This window comes from Gopherus evgoodei, chromosome 7, assembly GCF_007399415.2.
Source record: "Gopherus evgoodei ecotype Sinaloan lineage chromosome 7, rGopEvg1_v1.p, whole genome shotgun sequence".
Lineage (NCBI taxonomy): Eukaryota > Metazoa > Chordata > Testudines > Testudinidae > Gopherus > Gopherus evgoodei.
Window position 1 is genome coordinate 72,606,234 of NC_044328.1, and position 26,836 is coordinate 72,633,069.

Consider the following 26,836-nt stretch of genomic DNA (forward strand, 5'->3'; position numbering starts at 1 on the left):
TTAACTGGCCAGTTTCAGATTCTCAGACAATGCTGCAGTGTTTTGGGTTGCAATTGCAAACACTTCTTGGGAGCAGGGCAAAGAGAAACTTTGGCTTGGCTACACTGGAGAGTTGCAGCGCTGGTGATGAGGTTACAGCGCTGCAACTCACTCTGTGTCCACACTTGCAAAGCACAGCCAGCGCTGCAACTCCCTGGTTGCAGCGCTGGCTGTACACCTGGTCTGCTTGGGGTGTAGCAATTCCAGCGCTGGTGATGCAGCGCTGGTCATCCAGTGTGGTCACCAAAAGCGCTTTTCTTGGCCTCCGGGGTATTAGGAGGTATCCCAGCATACCTTTTCAGCCACTCTGCTCATCGTTTCACACTCCACTGCCCTGGGCTCAGGTGACCCGCCCTTTAAATGCCCCGGGAATTTTAAAAATCCCCTTCCTGTTTGCTCAGCCAGGTGTGGAGTGCAATCAAAATCAATCAATCACTGACCATGCTCCACGCCCCAAACGAGCCCCAGCATGGAACTCTTGCAAGCTGCAGGACCTCATCAGTGTTTGGGGGGAGGAAGCTGTGCAGTCACAGCTGCGCTCCAGCTGTAGAAATTATGATACCTATGGGCAGATATCAAAGTACATGCTGCAAAGGGGCCATGAACGTGACGCATTGCAGTGCAGGGTTAAAGTAAAGGAGCTGTGGAGTGCCTATTGCAAATCCCGTGAGGGAAACCGCTACTCAGGAGCTGCCCCCACGACCTGCCATTTTTACAAGGAGCTGGATGCCATACTTGGGTGTGACCCCACTGCCAATCCGAGGACCACGATGGAGAGTTCAGAGCAAGGAGAAGAGGGGGAGGGTATAGAGGAAGCCAAGAGTGAGGCTACTGGGGTGGAGGGAGATACCCCGGAGTCCCAGGAGGCATGCAGCCAGGAGCTCTTCTCAAGCCAGGAGGAAGCTAGCCAGTCACAGCAGCTGGAACTTGTGGGTGAAGCAGCAGCAGAGGAGCGGGTTCCTGGTAAGCAGCTTTTATTTTAAGGATGGAAATGTTTTGGAAGGGGGGGGGGTTATGGCTGCATGCATGCATGCCTAGATGTGGAATAGCCCATTGATTTGGTCTATCACGTCTCGGTAATCGGCCTCGGTAATCTCTTCAAAAGTTTCAGCCAGAGCATGGGCAATGCACTTGCGCATGTTTATAGGGAGAGCCACCATGGTCCTTATCCCAGTCAGGCTAACGCGTCCGCGCCACTGTGCCGCGAGGGGTGGGGGGACCATTGCGGCACACAGGCAAGCTGCATAGGGACCAGGGCGGAATCCACATTGCTGTAGAAGACCCTCCTGCTCTTCCCAGGTAATCTGCAGCAGCGATATATCTGGCAGTAGAAAATCCTGTTGAAAATGTAGGGATAGTGTTCAGTGCAGGTCCCCCCCAGCTGCTCTCTGCTCTCCCCAATGCATAGAAACCCCAGTGAGCCCTGACTCAAGCAGCTCCCCTTCCCAGGTGAGTCGCGGCAGAAACACTCACCCCATTACTCACCATGTCTTCGCTGCTGTGGCCTCTGTGCTATGTTTGCTATGTGTAAATGATGCTACAAATAGTCTACAAACTCCTTCACGGTGATTATAAACAATGCAGCCTCTGTATTAAATATTTCTATTTCTGTTTTTTTTAAGTGTCCTTGAATCCTCTGGCCCTATCACAGCCTGCTGAAAGACTACAGAACTTGAGGCGTAAACCAAGGAAAAGCAAAGAAGATTTGGTGAAAGCAGTTATGAATCAGTACGCCAGAGAGAATAAGAGGCTGCAGGACTGGAGAGAGAAAATGCATCAGTGGAGGGAAACACAAAGCAGGAGAAAGGAATTGGCTACCAAGAAAAGCACAAAGCAGCTGATAAGCCTCCTGGCGCGCCAAACGGACTGTATGCAGTCTCTCGTAGCCATGCAGGCAGATCAGTACCATGCTAACCCCCCTGCACCCCCAAAGCTCTCTCCCTTGTGCCCCAGTGTTTGCTCAAAACCCCTTTCTCCAGCAGCCTGGTTCTTACCACCACCAGCTACCCCCAACACCTGTACATTCACCTACCAGCCCTGAGAACTACGACCCTTACCCTCTGAACTCAACCCTCATCACCATGCAGCATTTTCATCCTGAAGTGCAGCAGGCATTGCACAGCAATCCAGGCAGGACATATTCAAACCTCTGAATGTACAGTTCAGCACCCTACCCCCCTGCCCTTTTATGTACTGTATTTTGAATAAATGATTTCTTGGCTTTTAAAAAGTTTTTATTATTGCAGAAAGTGAAAAATACTGTACCCCAAGGGAAAAACAGGCACTGCAAATCATTGTAACCACTGCACTTCACACCCGTGCAAGGCACCATACATTACTGTTGGCTTTCAGCCTCAAATTGCTCCCTTAAGGCATCCCTAAATCCTGGAAGCCCTGTGCTGGGCCTCTCTAGTAGCCCTGCTCTCTGGCTGTGCAAATTCAGCCTCTAGGCATTGAACCTCGGAGGTCCATTCCTCACTGAGTGTTTCACCCTTCCCTTCACAAATATTATGGAGGGTACAGCACGCGGATATAACCGCAGGGATGCTTCTTTCCCCCAAGTCTAGCTTCCCATAAAGACACCTCCAGCATCCCTTTAAACGGCCGAAAGCACACTCCACAGTCATTCTGCACTGGCTCAGCCTGTAGTTGAACCGGTCCTTGCTCCTGTCAAGCTTCCCTGTATATAATTTCATGAGCCATGGCATTAAGGGGTAAGCGGGATCTCCAAGGATCACAATGGGCATTTCGACATCCCCTACTGTGATCTTGCAGTCTGGGAAAAAAGTCCCAGCCTGCAGCTTCCTGAACAGGGCACTGTTCCAAAAGATGCGTGCATCATGCATCTTTCCAGGCCATCCTGTGTAAATGTCAGTGAAATGCCCACGGTGATCCACAAGCACTTGGAGAACCATAGAGAAATACTCCTTCCGATTAATGTACTCGGATGCCAGGTGGGGTGGTGCCAGAATAGGAATATGCATCCCATCTATCGCCCCTCCACAGTTAGGGAAACCCATTTGTGCAAAGCCATCCACAATGTCCTGCACGTTCCCCAGAGTCACGGTTCTTTTTAGCAGGATGCGATTAATGGCCCTGCAAACTTGCATCAACACTATTCCAATGGTCAACTTTCCCACTCCAAACTGGTTCGTGACCGATCAGTAGCTGTCTGGAGTTGCCATCTTCCAGATTGCAATAGCCATCCGCTTTTCCACTGACAGGGCAGCTCTCAATCTCGTGTCCTTGCGCCGCAGGGTGGGGGCGAGCTCCTCACACAGTCCCATGAAAGAGACTTTTCTCATCCGAAAGTTCTGCAGCCACTGCTCGTCATCCCAGACTTGCAGGACGATGTGATGCCACCACTCAGTGCTTGTTTCCCGAGCTCAAAGGCGGCGTTCCACGGTGCTGAGCACGTCTGTTACTGCCACAAGCAATTTAGTGTCTTGCGCGTCAGGCGAATCAATATCATCGTCTGACTCCTCATTGTCACTTTGGAGCTGAAGGAATAGCTCAACTGCCAAACGTGATGTGCTGGCAACGTTCATCAGCAAGGTACTCAGCCGCTCGGGCTCCATTTCTAACAGAAATCGCGCTGCAGACTCACAATGGTGCCACACTGCTGAGATGTGTAGCGATGCACCACGGGGCGTTGGGACAGGAAGCGGAATGACCCGCACCCTTCCGTCCCCTTCCCACAATCCACAGCGCCAAAATGGGACGAGGTGCTCTGTGGGATAGCTGCCCACAATGCACCACTCCCAACAGCGCTGCAAATGCTGCAAATGTGGCCGCACTGCAGCGCTGGTAGCTGTCAGTGTGGCCACACTGCAGCGCTGTCCCTACATAGCTGTATGAACACAGCTGTAACTCCCAGCGCTGCACAAATGTAAGTGTAGCCATACCCTTAGGTAAAGCTCAACTACAAACCGTTTTCGGCTAATGAAAAAAGGTTGTAATTACAACTGTTTAAAAAGCTTTTACGGAGTCTAAATACTGAATTTAAGGTTCCTAACCGCATCCCCGTACCACTGAATGATTGTATTAGAAAACAGAGTTATTTGACATAGAATTTTCTCCAGTTCTTAGGCTTGAAGGTGTTCCTGCTTTGGTAAAAGCACTAGACCTCCTTTTGATTTGACCTCCAAATAAAGCAGGGACAATGCTAATTAGTTCACCTGCTAACTGCTGGCGAGACACAAGAGGGAAACAAATAGAGTTTCCATTCCATTGTTGCACTACATCTGAGGGCACATTGCTACAGCACACACTAGGATAGCAGCTTGCAGCAATGTATACACCACACCACTTTCCTAGCAAATTAAAGTGATAGTTAAACCAAGATGCTTGTGATTCCTAAGCAGCAGACACCCCAGATGATGCAAAAAGGGAGCCTTCCCTCCTCCTAACTAGGCCAACAGAAGCCATTCTTTAGCTATTGTTGAGCCTTGAGGTTCTTTTTAAGACTATGATTCTATTGCCCTGGTACATTACAGGCATTGGAAATTTACAGATAAAAGAAAAACCTTGAGAAAATGAAAGTACAACAGATTGCATACAATAACTTCCCTTTAAGGAAATTAAATATTTCCCGATATTCTCTGATCCTAATGCTTGGAATTATTCTCAGCAATAAGTGACTTTAGATGTAGACACCTCTGCATACCAGGTAGAAGACCAATTACCACTCTGGACTTTCAGAACAACCTTCTACAAAGCTCTACCAAAACTTGGCCACTGTACATCTTCAAATCCTTCTGCCAGAAAGAAATTTATTGTTTCATTAGCCAGCCTTTTTCCAACAAGACCTACTGCTGTAAAAAGCATCCCTACTTGATCAGAGCAAATTTTTTTGTTAGGTTTATGGGCTGAAATACAAATAAGATTTGAGAAATTCTCCAATTCAAAGGATGTAAATCTTCAGTATCCTAACATTTATCAACTGTTGGCTAAACCGGCTTGTGGCATAAAGTATATTGCCTCCATTTATAAAACTTTTCACTTGTACGCATTGAATAACTTCCTCACCTGTGAAGTTTCCTCACTTACACAGAAAGAAGTTAAAAAAGCTACAAGGGGTCTTTCTAATGTCTCCATTACAAGGATTTTTTCAAAGTTTATTGGCCTCAATGTGACAGATTCCTGCAGTGCAGATCAAACTTCCATTTAATAATTTTTTAGTAAAAAGTATTTTTGTAAAAATATTTAAAATTTTCCAAGTTTGTTCACCCTTCTATTTTTGGGGTTGAATTTAGCAAACCATCCTTATTCAGTAAAGCACTTCAGCTTGTTCTTGGCCATTGTCAACCTTTTTAACAAAATGATCAATTTTACCTGATAGTGCCATGTTGTAATGAACAAACAAGTTAATCACAACAGGAACATGCTCTAACCTGTGCTACAAAAGGTGGAAAAACAAGTTCTTCTGTAAAATGTAAGCAATATTCTACTTCTATATTAATCTGCTATTATAAAAACACAGCACATGTTACGTGTACTCATGCAAAGGAGCCTTAGATAGAAGTTGCTTTTTGAACATTTCACATTAACTCTTGTATACTCTTATGAATCTTCTGTCTAGAATAAAAAGAAAGTATCTGGGGGGTTAAATTTAATTATTTAAAAAAAAAAACTTACGTTACAACGCATAGAACTTCAGCAAGTACCCAATACATGGCCTTGCCTTGATAGTACTGCTGGTTAGCAAGCTACAGTTTCCACAGACCACAAGTGCTTATAAGATGAATATACCAGCAAGTAACAATTTTCCCCTTGTGTTTTGTATCAACCTTTCCTCTGTAAGAATCTTTTGCAATTCTTATACTCTTTATCAGTATACTGATGAGAATGAAATGGAAAAGCCTTGAAAATAGACCTTTAGAAAGCCTAAACATGAGTTCACCATCATCAGTTTCTCTTCAAACATAGGCAATTCAACATATAGGACTAGCCTCTCCCAAAACAAACAAATGAGCACACCCTTTTTTGGTCCTCCCCCCAAATTATTTAGATTTTCTTCATGCATTAGAACTCACTAATGTCACTTTACAAGATACTGTAAGAGTTGCAATTGTATAGACCAGTGGTTTGACCTTTTTTCATTTGCAGACCCCTAAAAAATTTCAAATGGAGATTTCCTCTGGAAATCTTAGACATGGTCTGTGGACTCCCAGGGGTCCGTGGATGACAAGTTGAAAGCCATTGGTCTGGGCCATTTGGTTTTCTTTTGCTATACCATGACTCCAAGGTTGCAACAGAAAAAAGTTTCAGGATCACTTCTACCTAGCCATGAAAAAAGAGCAGATTATCACCTCCAGGTTGAAAACCCATTCGCTAGGTAACTCCCAAACGTATGACAACGAAACGTTAGCATTAATTCTAGGATTTAAATGCATCTCCCAGAGAAAAAAGTTACCTAGCTTTCTAACTGCATGCATTTTTCTCTGGAAGGAAATCATTTCTATTCCAAAAAGACACTTTGGAACTCCCACGTTGGGAAAGATGAAAGAACTGAAGAGCTGCTCCTGAAGGATGGAAAGGCATCAGCACAGAGTTTTGCATTCTCAAGTCCAGTTCTAGTCTAAAAGAACAACAAACGGCATTACATTTGTGCCTCAAGTCTTGTCCATGTTTGGGAATAATCGGGAAATCTGATTCACTTGGGAGCCCTTTCCGATTCAGCTGAAGTGATTATAGTAATGGTGGGAGTCCCGCTGCAGCAGGTTTAGCAAAAACAATGACAAAATGGGGTCCAGCTATCAGATCCTTGACTATTATACAGGTCTGGACCAGAGACAATGCTGATAGGAATTTAAGAAATTTCAGCATGTACACTTGAGTCTAGCTCAAACACACTCAATTTACATGAGTTGCCTCCAGCTGTAGTCCTTAAATCTGAAAGTCAGACTGGATTCTTTTTAGTTTATACATCATTACCACTAAGTTTCAGCAGACCAAATTCTGTCCTTAGTTCCATGTCCTTCAGTAGAACTGCATATATGTAACTGAATGGGTCGTGCAACTAGAATTTACTGTTGACAGAACCAGAATAAATTCCAACTCATTACTGTTGACTCCGCAGTGCTGATAATAGTAAAATCTAAATTTGCCACTAAAATGAATAGATTCCTCTGAACAGAGACAGCGAGTTTTCAGTCACGCACAATCAATTTTATCTAGTCACTTTTGCAACTATAACTGCCTTTTAAGTTACACTGATGCTCCTATGCAACCAGATGTCAAAAGTCCAATAAAAATGATTACAAAATAAACAACTTAAATCTCTAACGTAGCATGCTCCTTTTTCCTGAAGTAAGTACTACAGCTGCATTCTATTCACATCCTTCCTAAATTCAAAACATTCACTGTTGAATTTATCCAACACATTTGGCTGAGATGGGCTATTGCTATACATCACCATTTAGTAAATTCAGCAAAAGTCATCTGGAAGAGCCAAACTGAAGAGTTCCTAACAGATGGCTTTAAAGCCAATTCAAGAACTGACAAGAGGCAATGGTAGGAGAAGTATTAGGCGTAACATCTTTATTTCACCCACAACAGAGGAAGGGCTATGTTGCCTAAGCCAAGAGCTTCCGCATCCTATTACCCGAGATGGTTAACGTGGTATCCACAGTAACTTGAGCTAATAACTAAGCTCTGCTCGAACAGCAACCATGACAAGGACAAGCAGTTCAAAATAACAAAGCAGTCACACTTCACAATCCTTCAGAAGCAGAAAACACCTATTCCTGCACTAGGATAGAAGTGTAAAAATGTCAATTATTTAAACCGTAGAGTATTTCTCCAGAGGAACATACCTGCAGAAATGAAATCATGGTTTGTATCTTTTCAATGTCAATTTAAAAAGTATAGTGTGCTATCTGGATTTTCTGAAGGTAATAATGCCAGAGGATGGAGAAAGGAAATATGCAGCATGCAGTTCTGTAGCATTAAAAAAAAATCCAACTACAAGACAACCAATTAAATGAAATTCAAAAATGATTTATGACATTTCTGATAGACTAATCATATCCCAGTACCCTAAATACAGTGATACAGACCCATTATTTATTAATAATCCCTTTCCAAATCTTGTACCACAGAGGGGCACAATGTATTTATTGTGTTTGATAACTGATTTTCACTTTACATTCAGAAGAACATTCAACAGAAGAGGGTTAGGAAAGTCACTGGAGGGAACAAGTACAAAAAACATTTTTGTTTAAAGACTACATTTTGTGAAAGTCATTTTGTTAAGGCAAAATAATTGCTGACCAAGTTTATGCTCCCCTTCAGTCAGTCTATGTGCTTTTAAACTACAACTATCTTATGTCAAACAGCAAAATATTGCTACAACTATACACTTATTTTAAATGCCACTTCCCTTTTCCTGCAAAGATCAGTTAACATTGGCCAAGAAAACCAGCGTGTGTGTAGAGATTTTTATAGATCTATACGGATAAAATTTCAACAGAATATGTAGGATATAACCCCTTTCGTATCTCTGGATTTGGCTGCATTTTCCCTATTCAGTGGAATTATCTTGTTCCAGTCATTTAAAGCTCACATACTTTACATAAAATATACACAGGATGCACAATTTTCTGGAAACGTACCTTGTAATAAATACTTCCTATGAGTTCAGTTCTCCCCTCTTCAAGGGTGGAATGGTATTTCATCCCTCAGCTCAAAAATGGTATGTTTTGCAAATACACAATTTAGGGATAATAATTAATACAAATACCATTTGCATAGGGTCACTGTCCTTTTTCTTTTTAATTCAACAAGTTGCATTTTCTGAGGCAGATGTTATGTTCCAAACAGACTGTCTTATAAAAGCCATCCCTATTTGGCATGTGCCAAAATCCCAAGCTGAGTGGCCTTTAAATCTCTCATGAAAACAAATGACGAATCCTTCTAGCCAAGAATACTACACAATTAATACTCAATCGTCTTAGAAAATCTTAACCTTTATTTGCCTGTTTATATTAGTGCTCCTCTCATTTCTTTGCCCCAGTATACTAGTTGGATCAACAGATTTCCCCATAAACATTTCAGTCAAAAAGGATCTCTCTCAGCTGGCCATCTTTGGAACTGTACTGTGTAGCCTGGATGTAGGCAAACTCTCTTAGGCTTTGAAGCGTGGGTTTTCGATATTTGAAAAGCACAGTAATACTGTATACAGAAAATGGCATTCAATAGCCTTGCCTTTTTAAACAAACATTTTCAACTGCAAATTCATCTATTTTCACAATCAGAACATTTTTGTCTGAAAAGTTTATTTTAGTTTTCTGAACATTCTAAAGCAACCGTGCTTTAGATGTTACATAAGTGTCCAGATAGGATTAAACAAAAATTAAAATGTTCTAAATTACAAATGTTAACTCCTGTAAGAGCTTCAGAAAGGAAACAGACCAGAAAGGAGGACATACACACATTGTGAGGAAACCCCAAAGTTTCATGCAATGGCAGGCAAGATGTAAAAAGCCACCCAAATTCACACATTTGTACACCAAATCATCAGAAAAAAGTACTCTGTAGTAAATCTGTACATCCAAATACATTTGGGATCTACACCTAAGTTACATTATTTAATGTTATATACACTTATTACCACTTTATAATGTCTTAAGGAAAGCCTTCATTCAAACCCAAACCAAAAAAAATACTAACTTTGGAAAAAAAGGAGAATCATTTTAGACATTCAGTTAAAACGCTGGTTTTGTTTTAATCTAGACCTCAAAACGTTTAATAAAAACAAACAGCATCCTCTTCATTTAACATTTTGCTTTCTAACTGTACAGTAAATTGCACTGTCTTCAGATTGTATCTTCTTTGGATGGTTTCAAGATGTAGCTGGATATTACTTTAAAGATAAATAAACGGGAAGTTGGTCCAACTAGAGTGACTGCTGATATATTACATGCAGGTGAGTTTAATATATTTTTAAAATTATTTTTTTTAGACAAATAGGTGTAGGGATAGCTGATACTGCAAATGAACGAAAAGAAGCACCCAGAGTCAAAATACGAAACATACTTCTATCCTGACAATGGCAGTGAAAACCAGAAAAGTAATCTTTCTGAAACAGCATTTTTAGATAATTTAGAAATGTGAAGTACCAGGAAGACTACTAATCAAGCAGTTTCAGCAGCCAAATTTGCCTCTTTTTATTGAATGGAACAAATTCTTGAAATAAACTGTTTGTCCTCTTCACTGAAGAGAGCTAGCCTATTCATCTTTAATGAGCTAGGTTTTTTTTGGGAAGATTAGCCATGTACTGTAGTAATGCCTACTGCATATAATCCAAGCATTTGCTGTGAACAGTTGGAGAAAGCAGTCAGTAAGAATCTAGGATCAATGAAAATAGATGTTACTTTAAGCCATCCACAAAATGCAGACCCACACGAGGCCCAGTGTTAAAACCCAACTCTCTTCTTGCGCTTTTTGTTGTGCAAGTTCATCCCCCATTGAAAACAGTAACTGATCCATAGTTCAGTTTTCTTATTTCCTTAGTCAATTTTCACATTAGTGTAGATTTTACGAACAAAGGCACTTGTTCCCATGTAACCAATCGCTCCTGCAAAACAAAAAACAAAATGTATATTTTAGAGATCACCTAATAACTATTAACATAAAACAAATACACTGTTCTTAGTCATTTAAGCCATTCATTCTGAAAAAAAGACAATTACTGACCTGAGGATACTTGTTCTCTAACTGTATACAATTATCCATGCTCCCAGTGAATAACTGGCAAGCACTCCCATAGCTCTAAAGATCTAAATCCATTAAACCATCTGCCCAGAAGACTATGCTCCCTTGCCCTGATAATATAGCAGTGCCCCCTACTGCTTCTAATAACCAGGTCCTTTTCTCCAAGCAAAGGATGGAAAGCAAAACATTCCCAAATCTCTGGGGTAGGTGGGTTTTATTATAAGCTACATACTTTCTGAAAGTGAATGTTCTTTTTCTCACCACGAGATCGAAATGAATAGCAATAAGTTGTTAAAAGGAAATTGCAACCTGCAGTTTTCAAATTAGTAAGAGTCATGAGGCGAGTATGCTTGGACCCCAGCAGTAATAAAGGAACAGGACATTAGATGTTTGAGGATGGAAACAGTTTCGGATTGAACAATACATCGCAGTAATAAAGGGCCTCCTAACAAAATAGACACTCAGATGGCAAGAGAGCAAGAACTCATTCCAGAAGCAGGTTCTGCAACTCCAGTAGGCTAAACCTAGAATTTAAGATGGATACACAAGGCTGAGTAAGCAGTAGCATAGAGAGTGCTACATGACTGTACTGCATATAGGGTGACCAGACAGCAAATGTGAAAAATCGGGACAGGGATGGGGGGTAATAGGAGACTATATAAGAATGACCCAAAAATCAGGACTGCCCCTATAAAATCGGGACATCTGGTCACCCTAACTGCATACCTCCCAAACAGGAACAAACTGAATGTTACTGTGGATGCCAATCTGTGACGATAAGCTAACGTGACACTCAAGGTGCAAACCTGGTAAGAATCAAGAGAACTGCAGTTACTCAGCCAGTCTGACCCACTCTATGGTGTGAAATGAAACCAAAAGTTGGGTGACAATCTAAGGGCTGTAACCACCACCGATAAAAGCCCAAGTTTATTAAGATGTTCTTTCCAGAATAGGTTATACAAGGAAAACTCACAGTGGTGCTCTTCTGCGACAACACAGATTAAAGCCCAGGATGAAGCATCTGAGATAAAGGGGGTCCAAAGCACTTGAAAAGGAGATCCAGATATGAACAAAACTTCCAGAAAAGAACAGGTGATTCCAGAGCCTGAACATCTTTAGAGAAATCCTGCAAAAAAACTTTCCACTTTGGAAAAGCCTTTCTACCATAAGAATGGCATTCACTGATACCCACTTCTACTAGCCAAACCAAAGGAGAAATCAAATCAGAACAAAAACCCTATCAAAGCAGAATTTCTACTTCAAAAAGGGAGACGCACCAGAGACTCCATGAATTCCACTAGACACTTCATATGGAAAGTGCTCAGATACTACAATGATGGGTCACAGGATAAAACAAAGGTAAACCAAAAAAAATAGCGTCATGCTGGTTGATTAAAGCTTAATTAAGAGTGCCACATAAAAGGAAACTAAATCTTAAACACTGCCAACTTTGAAAGGGATCAAGAATAAGATGCGTCTTGACCAAAACGGGGCTTTTAAGATGATTGAGTATTTGTCGCTCCTGAGACATGTCAGAACTTTTGGATGGGGGAGGACGAAAGGTACATATGGAGGCCTTTCTCCAAGGAATAGTGAAGAAAGGTGTCCATCACTGCTGTAGTTGGAGTGTCAGCTCAAGCACAATTAGCATGGCATGTCTACATAGCCTGAGAATCACACCTCCCAGCTCAAACACAGACATATCATAAAACTCTCCAAAGGAGAAAACAGGCTTTGGTCTGAGATGTGGCATTCATATACTCCTTTTAGCTCATGGGTACAAGCTAAGAATGTAGGTATTTCAGTATGAACTAGGGTGACTCCAGCATCATGGTGGCAGTGGCAGAAAGATCCAAAGAGCACCTTCGTGCTTAGAATTATGATCCAGAAGAGCTGAACCAGAGATCTTACTCACATGCACAGCCATCTCTACCAATAAGTTTTCAGGGAGGTGGGGGGAGGGGGAAGTGGGAGGAAGTAAGTTGTAATATTCTTTGGTGCAAAGTAATTGTGCTCAGCCCTTTTGAAATTCCTGATATATATCCTTCAACAACCAGTTAAGGAATGAACGCACAGGCACAACCAAGCTACTGGCAGGATGGGATGTTTCAAAGCGCAGAAAAATCTTCGGGCTCTCTTCAGACTTCCTATAAACTCATAAGGACTGAGGAGTCCTTTGGATCTTCCAGGCTACTAAGCAAGTACTCCCATTAGCCTCAAATAGCAAGCTATGACTGTGAAACCAAAAGATATGCCAGATGTATCTGAGTTAGATCAGGCCATCAGTACCAAGCTAGCTAATGGTTCAGAAAGGAGCGCATCAAGAGCAAGGGGCTTAAGTATCAGCATATGATATTCTAAGCAGGTTCGGCATCATGACTGTGCCTTATCTAGCTAGCAGATATGGCGTACGTGTTAATGACTTGGCCAAGGCAATAGGATTAAATGAATTCAGTCAGTACTACTGGGGTTGGAGTAGACTGCTTGATGACTTGGAAAGACTTGGAAGAACTAGATGTGGCCAGGCTAGTTTAGTGGTCTTCTCTAATAGTCTGTGTTGAACTTAGTCAAACATCAGGGATGTTTTCAGAATTCCTTGAGCATGTCAAAACCTTGCCTTCCAGCCTTGCCGGCAATAGCTGCCCACTCTAAAGGTGCTGAACTACTGCTGAAAGATTTGTAACTTTCTGCCTGCACCAAAGCAGACAATGTCAACAGTTTAAATTCCATTTAAGCCGAGCTACTCTGAAGCATTTTGACACTTGTGCTTTGAGGTCCTCTGGAGCATAGTGATGTCAGACACTACAGAAGCTTGGGAGGCCAACAGACCCTTAAAACGTTCAAGTTAGGTCCTGGCAGTTTGGAGGAGACATCAGGCCACTGATCTCAGCCACAGAAACAAGTCATGGCCTACCCTTAATCTTGGGCAGTAGTCATATCCATGAGGGACAATTTATGACTGCATCCAAAGTATGGCGTGAAGCCCCCAGGCCGCTTCGCAGACATTGTATAAACAGCACGAGAAACTAAGACTAATGCTGCTCACTAAGCTACTTATTTAAATACAAGTTGGCCTTGCAAGGCAAAAAGGAAGAGATACCATTCCTCAGCTAACAACTAGAAAGTGTTAGCTAAAGTTGCAAAGAATCCTGTGGCACCTTATAGACTAACAGACGTTTTGGAGCATGAGCTTTCGTGGGTGAATACCCACTTCTTCAGATGCCGCACCCACCCACGAAAGCTCATGCTCCAAAACGTCTGTTAGTCTATAAGGTGCCACAGGATTCTTTGCTGCTTTTACAGATCCAGACTAACACAGCAACCCCTCTGATACTTAGCTCAAGTTGTGGACAATGCAGTAGCATAGAATGTCACTGTGTTAGCCAAGGAAGGAAATGAACAGAGTGTGTGCTACCCCAGGTGAGGGTATCTGCTATAGAACAGCAGTTCTCAACCAGGGATCCGTGGCCTCCTAGAGGGGCCTTAAGCTGGTTTCAGGGCCCACAGGGCCCTGTGTCTGAAGCATGCAGCTAAAATCTAGAGTAGAACCACAGGGAGCCCCAAGGTTCAGTGCCCCCACGGGGCTGAAACTAGAAAAGCAGCCATGAGGTTGAAGACCTGAGGTCTAGCGCCAGCCTCCTGGGACTGAAACCAGGATCAGAGCCGCAGGGAGTCCGGAGCCCTAGTACTCCCTCTGGGGCTAAAGCCCCAATCCCCGGTGACCCCTCCCGTTCCCGGGACTAAAGCTGAGTGTGAAGCCATGGGGCTAAAGCTCTCAGCTCTGGTGCTCCCGCAGGTCTAAAGCCCTGAGCCCCAGCACCCCTGCGGGGCAGAAGCCTTGAGCGCCACACACCCAATCCCCTGCAGAACAGAAGCCCCAGTTCCCCCTTCTCCCTACCCAGTGGTTAAAGTCAAGAGCCCCCTGCCCCCACTGGGCCCCATAGTTTTTATAGCATGTTGGGGGGGCCTCGGAAAGAAAAAGGTTGAGAACTCCTGGCTTAGAATACTGGCAATACAGGAGTTCCTGACACTCTCTACTTGGAACCCAGACCCAGGTATAAAGACTATTATTTGTAACTTTTGAGTAAGAATTTTACTTACAGGCATAACCCATCAAGTAAGAAAAATTGTATTTTGGCTAGGGGGGTTTTCAAGGGACTTTCCTCACAGATATCCTGTTAGCCAATACTTGTTTATATGGAGTAACTGTAAACAGTCCACCTCATCAGAACCATAAACTTTCATAAGCATGTAAAGCAAAACTCAAAGGATCCAAATAATCAGGAACCCCTGAATCATAAAAGAAACAGTTTCCTCACTGTTGCTTTGAGAAGGGGGTTGGACTAGATGACCTCCTGAGGTCTCTTCCAACCCTAATCTTCATGATTCTGTGTTCCTAATACCACAAAACTTCTAATGCAAATCAGAGTTGTGATTTTGTATACACAGGAGTTAAGAAACTCCAAGGAAGGGAGTAAACAATATAATTATTTATCTGAACGTGCCACTGTCAAGTGCACCATATATGCAACTGAATTAAGCAAGGACAATATGAAGTTAGTAAGCCACGAGGGCATGAAGAATGGCTACCCAGATCAGATGAGCGCCTCCCTATGCTATGTAAAGAGATGGGGATTTTTAAAGTTTTATCTATCTCCTGCATTAAGATCAAAGGTCTGGAAGTTCTAGGGAACTCCCCACGGCCATTTTCAAAGCGCTCATGCTCTATAGGGAGCAGTGTTCTCCAGTCATCAAAGTACCTCAAAGTGTGTGAAATTTGAGTTAGCTAAACACAGTCGGGAGATTTATGATCGGGTGACCTAAATGTACAGGGACGCCAAAGCAGGCAAGTTCAGGTTAATTGATTCCAACAGCATTCAATTGCATGATCCTACAGATAGCCACGTGCATGAGCATCGTCCCTCCATGCATTGTTTCATAATAGATTAGCAGTAAAAAGCATGCACAGTGCACACTTTTTTAAACACACTTTGTTAGCTGTGCTGGATATGAATTTAATGCACAAAATGGATTGCTGTCTGATTTTGAAGAAATATTTGGGTAGTAAAAACCTAGATCTCTCCTTACTGTTTCAAATACTTTTTCACAGTAACAAGAAAGCAAAGATTTTCCCTTTCCATTTTCTTTTAAAACATTTTAATTACAAAAACCGATGGACACACACAGTTCCTGACATTAGACATTTTAATCAGTACCAGGCTGAACACTTGGAAGAAAAAAAAAAAATTAGAGCTGAAAGGTATATAAAAGCCTGCTAAAGGAAAAATAGCTGAGAGACTGCCAGAACAGTGGGGGAACCTTGTAATGTGCCAAAGACTTCAAGAGGAAAGATGAGAATTGAGCCGGGAAAGCACTTAATTTAGAGTAGCCCACATTTCTTTTTCCTTGTAAATGTCATGAGATTACCTTCTTGGCTCTTCTAAAGAGAAGAAAATATATGCATGAAGCATAAGTGGTGGATATTGAATCTATTTGTGCCCTGAGCCTGCAAATCCTTATGGACATCGGTAACCCACATGCAAGTACTCCCACTAGGAGCAAAGAAATATTTGCATATGTAGGGAATTGTAAAACAAGACTGTAGGCTTGCACGAATAAAGCCAGTCATATTGTGCAAAAATGGGAAAGAACCAATTTGCACTTTCAAAAACATGTGAGGGAAAGAACTAAAAAAGCCAACAGGTGAATATACTAAATTCACCAAGTGAACTTCCATGTGATTTACTACACTCTTATCCAAAGGTCTGCTCAAACAGCATCTAACAAGCAATGAAACCAAATGTATGAAAGAGCACCGCATTCTTTGCTTATTTGTCAATATTTGTAACATTTGCTTCCTCATTCCTTTCCAGAAAAAACAGGTCTCTTCTGCATTCTCTCCACTCCCAAGATACCCCTGATACTGAGAGTTACTAGACTGAGCACTCTGCGCCATCCCAGATGGTGCTGAGACCATCCATGAGTCCTTCACTGGATATTTGAGTCTGCTAAAGAGATGAGTGTGGAGGAAACCATCCCTCTTGATGCACGACGAGCAGCCCCATTTGGACGACAGTCCTGTCGTGGGGTGGTGGAGCGAATGGACTCAGCACAGGGGCAATGTCAGCACCAGACCCAAGGCTCACAGCTGCTTCTTTAGATGGTACTGCTGAGAGATTTTCTAGAAAATACCTCTGTGTCAGAGACATTGACAAATGATGGACCATGGGCCCTAATGTGCCTTTCCTTCTGCCTACATGATTTTTGGGTGTGAAGAATGTTTTTTGTTTTAATGTTTTAAAGCCTTAGATGGAACTTTAGTTTATCCAGTGCTGGGAACACAACTTCTGACTTCAGAAAGAGTGAACCCCGGAGAACATATAAAACGCTTACTGGCACCAAGGGATTTGGGGCTGTTGCTGTGTGGCTCCCTCTTACCAGAAAGTCTGTCAAGCACTGTTCAGTTACCTCCTGTCAAGTGAAGTGCCCTATTGTACCTATGGCCTCAGAACTATTTGGGTCTTGGACTACAGTTCCTGGGAAGGGTGACGACTCCTCTACCATGGTTAGCTCTAGTCTTCCGTTCTGTCTGTAAGAGCCATGGCTGGAGATGATGGCCTAGGCCAAACAGATAACCTGGGTAATGTACTTTCTCATGACTAATAGTGGTGACCAGCTACTAGTACTGTGTCCTTGCTGCACCACAGTGATTTAATCCTGATCTGTTGCATGCTGCAGCCTTGGGATTAAAAGTTTTTTACATTTTGGAATAGTATAGATAAATGACTTACCTAACTACCCTAAAACCCCAAAAACTACAGAAGAGTTTAGGTCTCGTGTGAGCCAGATTGCTACAAGCACTTGAAGCAGTTAAGTGGCAAAAAAAAAAAAAAAAAAAAAAAAAGAAGTGGTGGTCAGGAGCCATATCCCTTTTATAACCTTTGCATTACAACATGAGGCTCATGCATTTCATTGCTGGGTGACAATTCAAGGCAGAATCTTCCTCACTCAGTGCCTGCGCCGAAAATCCTTGCGGCTCATGTCCTCAGCCTAGTACTAGGAGAGTATGTCAGCAGTGAATAGAATGAGAAGTATTTGTTCAACTGACCATTCTGAACTAAGGACTTCCATTTTCAAATTTCATAAATAAATAAAAAAAATAATTAAATAAATAATAGAGTTGAGAGTTTCAGGGCACAGTTTAAATTGATGCCTGGAAATCTAGCTCCCCCTTCAGATGCTAAAGAAATAATCTCAAACTGAAAAAGATAAAGGACTCTAGTTAATATGGAATTCACTGTGAAAAGCTCAGGTGTGTTAGAAATTCAACCTTTGATTATAGTATTATTTTATTCTTTCAGCCCTGTCTTTTGTTTTCTGCATAGCACATAGGAGATGTGTCTTCACTTCTGAAAAAACAGTTCACGCAAATGTGGTTCTACTAGGCTGGTATAAAATGAAAAACCAAGCATATAAGCCAGAAATTGGAAGATTATTTTCAAGGATAGTATGTTTTCTTTAATAATACATACAGAAGTAAAATTATTTACAAGGCATTTTGAAAATAGAGAGCTGTGAATTTATGATATACACGTAGCAGATTTGAGTATATTCTGAACTTACCACACATTATCCCCAAGGCTGTGCTAAATACCGCCATGTAACCAAAGTAAAATGATGTTTGAAACAAGCCATACATTCTGAAAAAGAGAGAGAGAGAGAGAGTAATTTATACCACAGGTATAGGTTCAGAAAAGGACAACAAAAATTACTAGGAGGATGGAATGGTTTCCGTATGAGGAGAGATTAATAAGACTGGGACTTTTCAGCTTGGAATAGAGATGACTAAGGGGGGATATGATAGAGGACTATAAAATCATGACTGATGTGGAGAAAGTAAATAAGGAAGTGTTATTTACTCTTCCTCATAATACAAAAACTAGGGGTCACCAAATGAAATTAATAGGCAACAGGTTTAAGACAAACAAAAGGAAGTATTTATTCACACAACGCACAGTCAACCTATGAAACGCTTTGCCAGAGGATGTTGTGAAGGCCAAGACTATGACAGGGTTCAAAAAAGAACTAGATAAATTAATGGAGGATAGGTCCATAAATGGCCATTAGCCAGGATGGGCATGAATGGTGTCCCTAGCCTGTTTACCAGAAGCTGGGAATGGGTGACAGGGAATGGATCACTTGATGATTATCTGTTCTGTTCATTCCCTCTGAAGCATTTGGCATTGGCCGCTGTCGGAAGATAGGAAACTGGGCTAGACCGACCTTTGGTCTGACCCAGTATGGCTGCCCTTATGTTCTTCAGTCTTTTTTTTTTTTTAGTTTCTCAATATACCAGTTACTCCAAAGTGACCAAAAGAATTAAAAATAAGCTTAAATGTTTGATTTGCTAAATGCTGACCTATGACGTACAAGATACAACCACCACTTACTTTGTTTTGAAAAAGTAGTAGTAAAAGGAATACATGTAAACATAGATTGCAGTTGATGCAGCAGAAAGAAAGCTCGTCCATTGCCTGAAAAACACATACAAGTCTGTCACACCACCAGATATGGACCAAACAAAATAAGTTTCCCCAACAAAACATATGGTACAGGAGAAATCTGCAGCAGAAAAAAAAATCTACTTGTCTAAACATGTTGTGCTTCATGCGAAAAGCAGGCTTCCAGGAAAACGTTTGTCAGTAATATCAAATATTCATTAGCTTCTGTTTTATGTATCTTTTTTAGGCTACACAGTTTGAGTGTGTAATCAACATGCTCTTACTACAAATGAACTCACCTCACCTACCTTTTCTCTGTTATCCTGGGACCAGCATGGCTACAACAACACTGCAAACAATTCATACTCTAATGTCAGCCTTTGCTTGATACAGGGTGATTTTTAAAAAATCCACTTGTGTTTAGAGAAACTTTATTTCAATAGGTAAAGTCTCTTGCAAATCTGTATTATGATTCTGAGATAGTACACTATTAGGACATTTATGAACAAAAATGGTACTTACCACCTATAATCCTCTGCATTTAGCAGGAAGTACGTACATACAATGGTCACACAGACTGTCACAATGCAGAGGATAACCAGCACCAACATCATGAAGCCATAAACATAGTAGATCTTATAAGCCCAGAATGAAGTGAAAATAAAATACCTAAATAGAATTGAAAGAAATAGGCAACTTTATTATATCGTAACTACACGTTTTTAGCAGTTTCAATTGATCAGGCATAATATATTTACTAGCAATAGCTAACTTAATTCCATGCAAAAAAACTCCTCACATTTCAATGAAAATTGATCCAAAAGGGAGGATTCCTCCTAGGCAAACAATAACAGCTGGTTCCATGAACCTGAAAAATAACAGAAATAGCAATCAATGTTGATATTAGATAAATTTATAGTTTTATATTTCATTAATAAAGATATCCAAGACAAATAGTGGAACACTTAATAAAACCCAAAAAAGCCATATTAAAGGCATCCATTCGGACAAATTCTCTGCATAAATCTCTCTAGACCCATCGTATTCAAAAAGAAAATAATCTTAGATTTTTAAAACATGTGAGAGACTCATGCCAGTCTTCATGCCTGATGGGAAGTCTACATGCTGAACACCATTCACTTAAGCTGGGCTTTGGGTCAGGTCCTAAGAGGACAAAGCACCCCAGCAGTGCCAAATGAAGTCAATGGGACCTCATTGCTTTTGAGCATATGACCACTTATTTGGAAGCCTGACTACAGCCTCCTGTGTTTTTTTTTTTAAATCTTACCCATAATACTTACCTAGGTAACAAAGCCCCACAAAATCCCTATGATGTAATGTATGTAAAAATAATTCTGAAATGGAAAGTGCTATCTACCATCATTGTATGCAGTGTAGTTGTAGATGTGTAGGTCCTAGGACATTAGAGAGACAAGGTGGATGAGGTAATATCTTTTATTGGACTGACTTCTGTTGGTGAGACAAATCTTTCAGGTCTGGAAAAAGTACTCGAAGAGAGCATCACAGCTAAATGCAAGGTGAAAAAGATTGTTCAGCATAAATAGCACATATTCTAAGGCAGGGATTCTCAGAACAATTTTTTTTGGTGGCCTCAGAGTACAGCTACCAGCCCTTGCTGGTGGCTGCGCTGATATTTTTTCCAAGCTCGAGCCCCGCCACCTAGGCGGAAGTCCAAAGCCAGTGTCCAGGGGATGAAACCTGAAGCCTGTGTTGCTGTTGCTTCAGGCACTGCTCCCAGCATCTCCCATTGGCTGGGAACAGGGAACTGCAGCCAGTGGGAGATGCTGGGGGTGGTGCCAGAAGCAACAGCAACACACACACCTGCGCCTCTCCTCTCTCACATTCCTTCTGCTTCCCGAAGCAGCACAGGGCAGGGCAGGCAGACAGGGAGCCTGCCCTGCCACCGGTGTGCATCAGGCTGGAGCTGCTCTGGGGGGAGGGTGGGGGGCGAGGAGCTCGCAGGCCACAGACAATAACCTTGCGGGTGAGACCCTTGCTCTAAGTGCTATCAATGTAACTTATCTATATATTTGAGCAAGTCAGCTATGGGGCACTTTTAATAATATAAGATAGTATTGTGGTTAAGGCACAAGAATAAGCATCAGACAATCTAATTTTATTTCCATCTCTGCCACAGATAAGTCTTGTGACCATAGGCAAATCACAGATTGTGTGCCTTTCCCCATCCCTAATATCAGAATACACGTTCGTCACAAGGGCATTGTGAGTCTTCATTCACTGTGTAGCACCATCTCAAGTATTAGCATTACACTAAAAAATGTGCTTCATTTTCAAGACTAGGGTAGCGAGAGCCGTATGTATATCAACAAAATTGAGAAATGTTGGACTGGAAGGGACCCTGAGAGGTCTTTTAGTCCATCTCCCTATGCTGATGTAGGATTGAGCATATCTAGGCATTACAAGGATTTATTTAATCTATTTTTATCTATAGACATACATACATATATATATATAGATATAATATTTAATCGTGATTGAGTTAATTGCATGAGTTAACTGCGATTAATCGACAGTCCTAATACTTTCCTCATTAATAGCCTAAACTCATCATTTGACAGACCCTTACTGAAATATATTTTTACTGCACTTACATTTAACAATGTAATTCATGTGTTTAAACCCAAACTTCCACAAAAGTCTTGCAAGAGACAGTGATCATGCATCTGAGTGACCAATACTTATGAGGAAAATATTTTACAAAGAAATAGTTATTAGCTCAGAATTTTTGGAATTATGTAATGCGATAGTGACTCTATGCCACAAACTTATGAATAAAATTAATACTCAGTATCTCAAAGTAGCAGCCATATTAGTCTGTATCTGCAAAAAGAACAGGAGTATTTGTGGCACCTTAGAGACTAAAATTTTTTTGAGCATAAGCCCACAAAAGCTTATGTTCAAATAAATTTGTTAGTCTCTAAGGTGCCACAAGTACTCCTGTTCTTTTTACTCAGTATCTGTAGATATTACTGTCACTTACCAGAGATGACCCCTTCATATTACCCACACTGATACTGAATTTAACTAGAGAGGTAATTTAGTGATTTAATTTGCTGCTTCCTTCTTTATTTATAGGGAGACTTGTCTAAGTTGATGGTCCCACAATTTTACCTTCATTAAAAGTATCTTATTCCTTTTTCTCATCCTGATCCAGAAAAATCCATCACTCTCCAAGATATGGGCTGCAGTATAAATCAAACCTCACCTTCTCCACTGAGCAACACACCATTAACTCAAGACACTGCATTTCCTGGAGATTGTGGGTGTAACATATTCCACCATCCCCTTCATTTTTACTACTCCACTCTTCTGAGAGGAATAAAATCAATAAAACCCATCCTTTGAGGACAGTTTTATTTCCACAGCTTCTCTCCTCCTCACTAGATAGAAGCTAACAGGGCAAGGAGATTGTACTCATGGTATTCATGCTACAAGCTAAAAAAAGTCTATTTATTGGAAATAAAGATGCCTTTATATTCACATAAAAAGAAATATTCATGAACAATATCAACTTAATGGCCTAGAGAAACCTCTTACCCAAAAAACATGTAGTGGCAATGCAAGCTGCCCCCAACAACATCCTCCAAATGTCTCTCGGCCCTAACTGGGAGAAACCCACCTCCAAGGGTGAAGCAGGTTCAGTTTCCAGGGCCCGTTTGGTCTTAAATCTGTCAACGATGCTAAGTGAGGTGGGAACTTTGATTTCTGGGGAAACCTATCTACCTAGAATGGGAATGGTACCACAAACTAGTGACTTCAAGTTGAAAGTTTTAACCTTTATCCATCCAATCCCTTTAAAGAGATGCTTTAATGCAGAAACTTAAATCAGCTTCCTGAGAAGCTTTTTCCCCATACACATGCCTTGAACTAAATATAAATTGAAAAGCTACTCTAAAATTATTTCCGAGGTATTGGTATCATTCAAAATTCTAAACACATTTATGTTTGAGTGAATACACAATGTATAAGCACTTCTCTTTACCATTTTTTCTCCGGTATCGGACGAGGCACAGCATTGACACGACAAGGGAAGTTGGGCTGGCCCGAGAGATTTCGGCCAAGAATTGTACCAACAAGGTTCAATGGAAGAATAACAAAGAAACAGATACAGCATACTGCCACCTGTAAATTCAATAAACAGTGGTATGAGATCACAGAAAAGAAATTAAAGAGACATCTAAAGTAACAAGGCACAAGTGTGTATGTTGTACCAATGCTGAACCAAACTCCTAGTTATAAAACATTAGCCAACATCCAAACTACTTTTTTGACTGTTGAGATGCAATATTTGTGTTTTATTCCATGGCAAATCTAACAGAAGAAGGTGCTAAAAGAAAAATGTACTCTAGTAAAATTGTATCTGTTTGAAAATATTAATCAGTTTCTGCTATGTTTTAAAGAGTTTGGAACAAATTTATAGCAGTCTCTTCTATTTATAATGGTTAAAGTGAAGTTCACATTGTACACTGAAAAACTGGAACCTGGACCCTTTATTCTGCTTCGCTGTATCAGAATTTAGTGTCAGAAAACTTCTCTGATTACAAAAAGTTAACTACACTAACCCTGAATAGATATTACCTAGCTGATAACTAGACTCATTTAAAATAGTTAAATTTAAAATCTGCTTACAATATTCTGGATCTGTAAAAGTCTTCCAAAAAAGCCAAAACCACAATGTTGAAGCCATATCACGCTGTTCAAATTGACACTTGGGACCAGACTTTCTGAACTATACATACAAATGGTCAGACAGGTAACTGATTATTTGCACGTTCAGTTACCCACTTTACAAACAAAAAATACATGTACAAATCAGTGTACAATTGCATATGCACAGTGAAGAAAAATCATGCCCTTTATTCTGCCTCATTCCAATGAAGTGTGCCTCAGAAGACTTTAGAGTGAACCATCTCCAGTTCTATATACAAGAAATTTTTTTTTCTGCTCATGAAAGGAAAGGGCATTGTAGTGGGGGAAAAAAAAGGAATTATAAAAATACTCAGCAAGATGTTCCCTAATCATGTAACTCTTGAATATAAAAAACTATGAAACTACTTGGAAATATATTAAATTACTCAATAACATTCTAAGATACAGTACTTCTAAGTAAAAATAGAATGGATTACTCGCACACTATAGTAACTGTGGTTCTTCAAGATGTTGTCAGTGTGAATCTCACTGTAGATGCACGTGCACAAGATTGGATTTCTTTGTTTGAATACCCATGTCTTTTGGGGCTGTGCATGCACCTATGCCTCTTCGTGTTTGGACATAAAAGGTGGAGTAACCATGTCCTCCCTCAGTTCCCTTGCAATTCAAAGCCCGTGGTAGCTGAGAACTCCAAACAGCAGAGATTGGGTGGGGGGGGTGCTGTGGGATCCTGTAGCAGAGCGTGGCAGGCCTGCCTTGGCTCCTGCCTCTGCTAGGTCCATAACGTCACTCTGAGACCCTGGGGTCAGTAACCACAGGTGCAGTTTATTTACACACTTGTTCCCACCACCATTTCACCATGTATAGCTGGTCCTTCACCATTTGCAGACAGGAGGGAGGGAAGAGGTACTTCCCTGCTTCCACTTCCTGCCTCTTCCCTTTCTTTCTGCTCTTCCCCTGGCTTCCTTTCCCTGAGGCTTTTATACAGCCCCAGGCCAATTAGGTGGCAGCTCTCTCTGCTTCCCCAATTAAGGCCAGATTATCTCCAGCCAGCTCTAATTTATTCCCCTAAATGGGAGCTGGCGTGACAGAGGGCTAAATCAGCAACCCTTTGCCCAGCACCCTGTCACAGACCCCCACTGATGACATCTTAAAGAACGATCACCCTACGCTAACTGGTTCTTTGAGTATGTGTCAGCACAGATCCCACTGCAGCTGACTGGCAAGTCCCCTCGAACTTTGGGAATGAGCTGTTTCACTGTTTGACTAATCCAGCAGAAGTACTGCTCTCCAGAACTTGGCACCTGCCTAGCAGCTAAGTCCAGACACAGAGTTTGACAAAGGTCAGTGGGTAACTCCATCTCGAAGATCTCGGACACTAGCACATGTCTGAAGAGATCACCTGAGCTCTAGTGGAGTGAGTGAGACTTGCTTTTCAGTTGGAGATGCAACAGCTTGACTTTTAGAGCTCAGAGCCAGAAACAGATTGGGCAACAGTGTAAATGGCTTAGTCCTGTCAATATATTAAAACAAAGTCCTGCACACAATTTCTTTTCTCTCAGTGCCAATGTGGCTATAAGGAAGCAGACTGGTAAGATAGTAAATTGGTGCAGATGAAAATCTGAGACCTGGGAAATCAGTTCTGGATGAGGTCTTAGGACCACCTTTGTCTTATATAGGGGAAGTTCAGTCACAAGTGCCTAAATATCTTCTGGCCAAAAGTGATAGCACATTACAGACTCGCTGCTGTCTCCCACTGTCACCAGTCTCTGATCAGCTAGTCATCTACGTGATAGATGTGAATGTCTTGTCTTCTAAGATGAACCACTGCCACCACCAGGCATTTTGTGAAGACACGTGATGCTGCAGAGAGGCCGAATGGCAGTATCTTGTACTAGCAATGACCTGATCACACTGTGAATTTCAGGCACTGCCTGTGGGCCAGATAGATGGCTATGCAGAAAGTTGCACCTTATAAGTTGAGAGCCCTTAAGCAGTCTTGAATCTGAAGAGATGGAATGATAGAGGCAAGAGTCACCATCCTGGATCTGAGGCAGCCTATGTATTTGTTTGTCTCAGGGTCTAGGATAGGACACAGATCATCTTTCTCTGGGATAAAGTAGTACTGCAAACAGAAGTCTTTCCCCTCGTATTATTCTGGAAACTCTTCTATAGCTCCTAGATGAAGCAACAAGGCCACTTTCTGTAACAGGCTCTCATGAAAATGGCCCCTGAAAAGGGAACGGGAAGGGGGTTGAGAAACATAGGCTGTGGAAGTAGATGGGATAGCCAGGAGAAACTATATCAGCACCCATTTGCCCAAGGTGATATTGGACAAACTGGATCTGTGGATCAAGGCAAGATGGCTCCTGATTAGCACTGATGTGGCTCCTGACACTTCCATCAAATTGGCTAACTGGGTGGCATATGGGACAGAGGAGGCAGAAGAGGTGCCCTCTGGTAGTGTGGCCTTTTCCACTATGGCTAATCTGTCCTGGGAGTAAGGGTAAGCCAGCTGCCTCTGCTGAGACTGATATTTGCAGGGCTTCCCATAAGGGGTTAGTGTATAAATCTCTAGTGACCTCAAAGGTAGCCCTCAAGTCTTGAGGAGTGGAGCACTTTGTCAGCCCTTGTATTGGATCTCCATCCCCTTGAGTGGGAGGTGCTGGGTGATATCTTGGATTTCTCAGTTGCCCAGTGGCTAATAGACTGATTCTCGTTTCATGGTCACAGCCATGTCAGAAGCACCCATGACTGCCTGCGGACTCTTCTGGTAACCATCTGGCGTTCTTTAATAATCTTCCTTATCTCTTTCATCATGTTATGTAGCACAGAACAGGAGTTACCCTGCTCTATATTAGGAAATTATACTTGGCAAGCATTGCCTG

The 26,836-nt window shown here is 41.7% G+C and overlaps 1 protein-coding gene across 1 annotated transcript in view; it reads right to left on the reverse strand.

The window, feature by feature from the left end:
* Positions 1-8,019: 8,019 nt before the first annotated feature.
* Positions 8,020-26,836, reverse strand: part of TM9SF3 (transmembrane 9 superfamily member 3) — an 85,429-nt gene continuing 66,612 nt past the window's right edge. Inside the window, exons 10-15 of the mRNA XM_030568902.1 lie at positions 23,281-23,420; positions 20,056-20,124; positions 19,779-19,925; positions 19,206-19,289; positions 18,379-18,455; positions 8,020-10,618 (exon numbers count right to left, since the gene is read on the reverse strand). Of these exons, the coding sequence (XP_030424762.1) occupies positions 10,551-10,618; positions 18,379-18,455; positions 19,206-19,289; positions 19,779-19,925; positions 20,056-20,124; positions 23,281-23,420 (585 nt within the window). The 3' untranslated portion in view covers positions 8,020-10,550. The remainder of the gene's footprint in view (positions 10,619-18,378; positions 18,456-19,205; positions 19,290-19,778; positions 19,926-20,055; positions 20,125-23,280; positions 23,421-26,836) is intronic.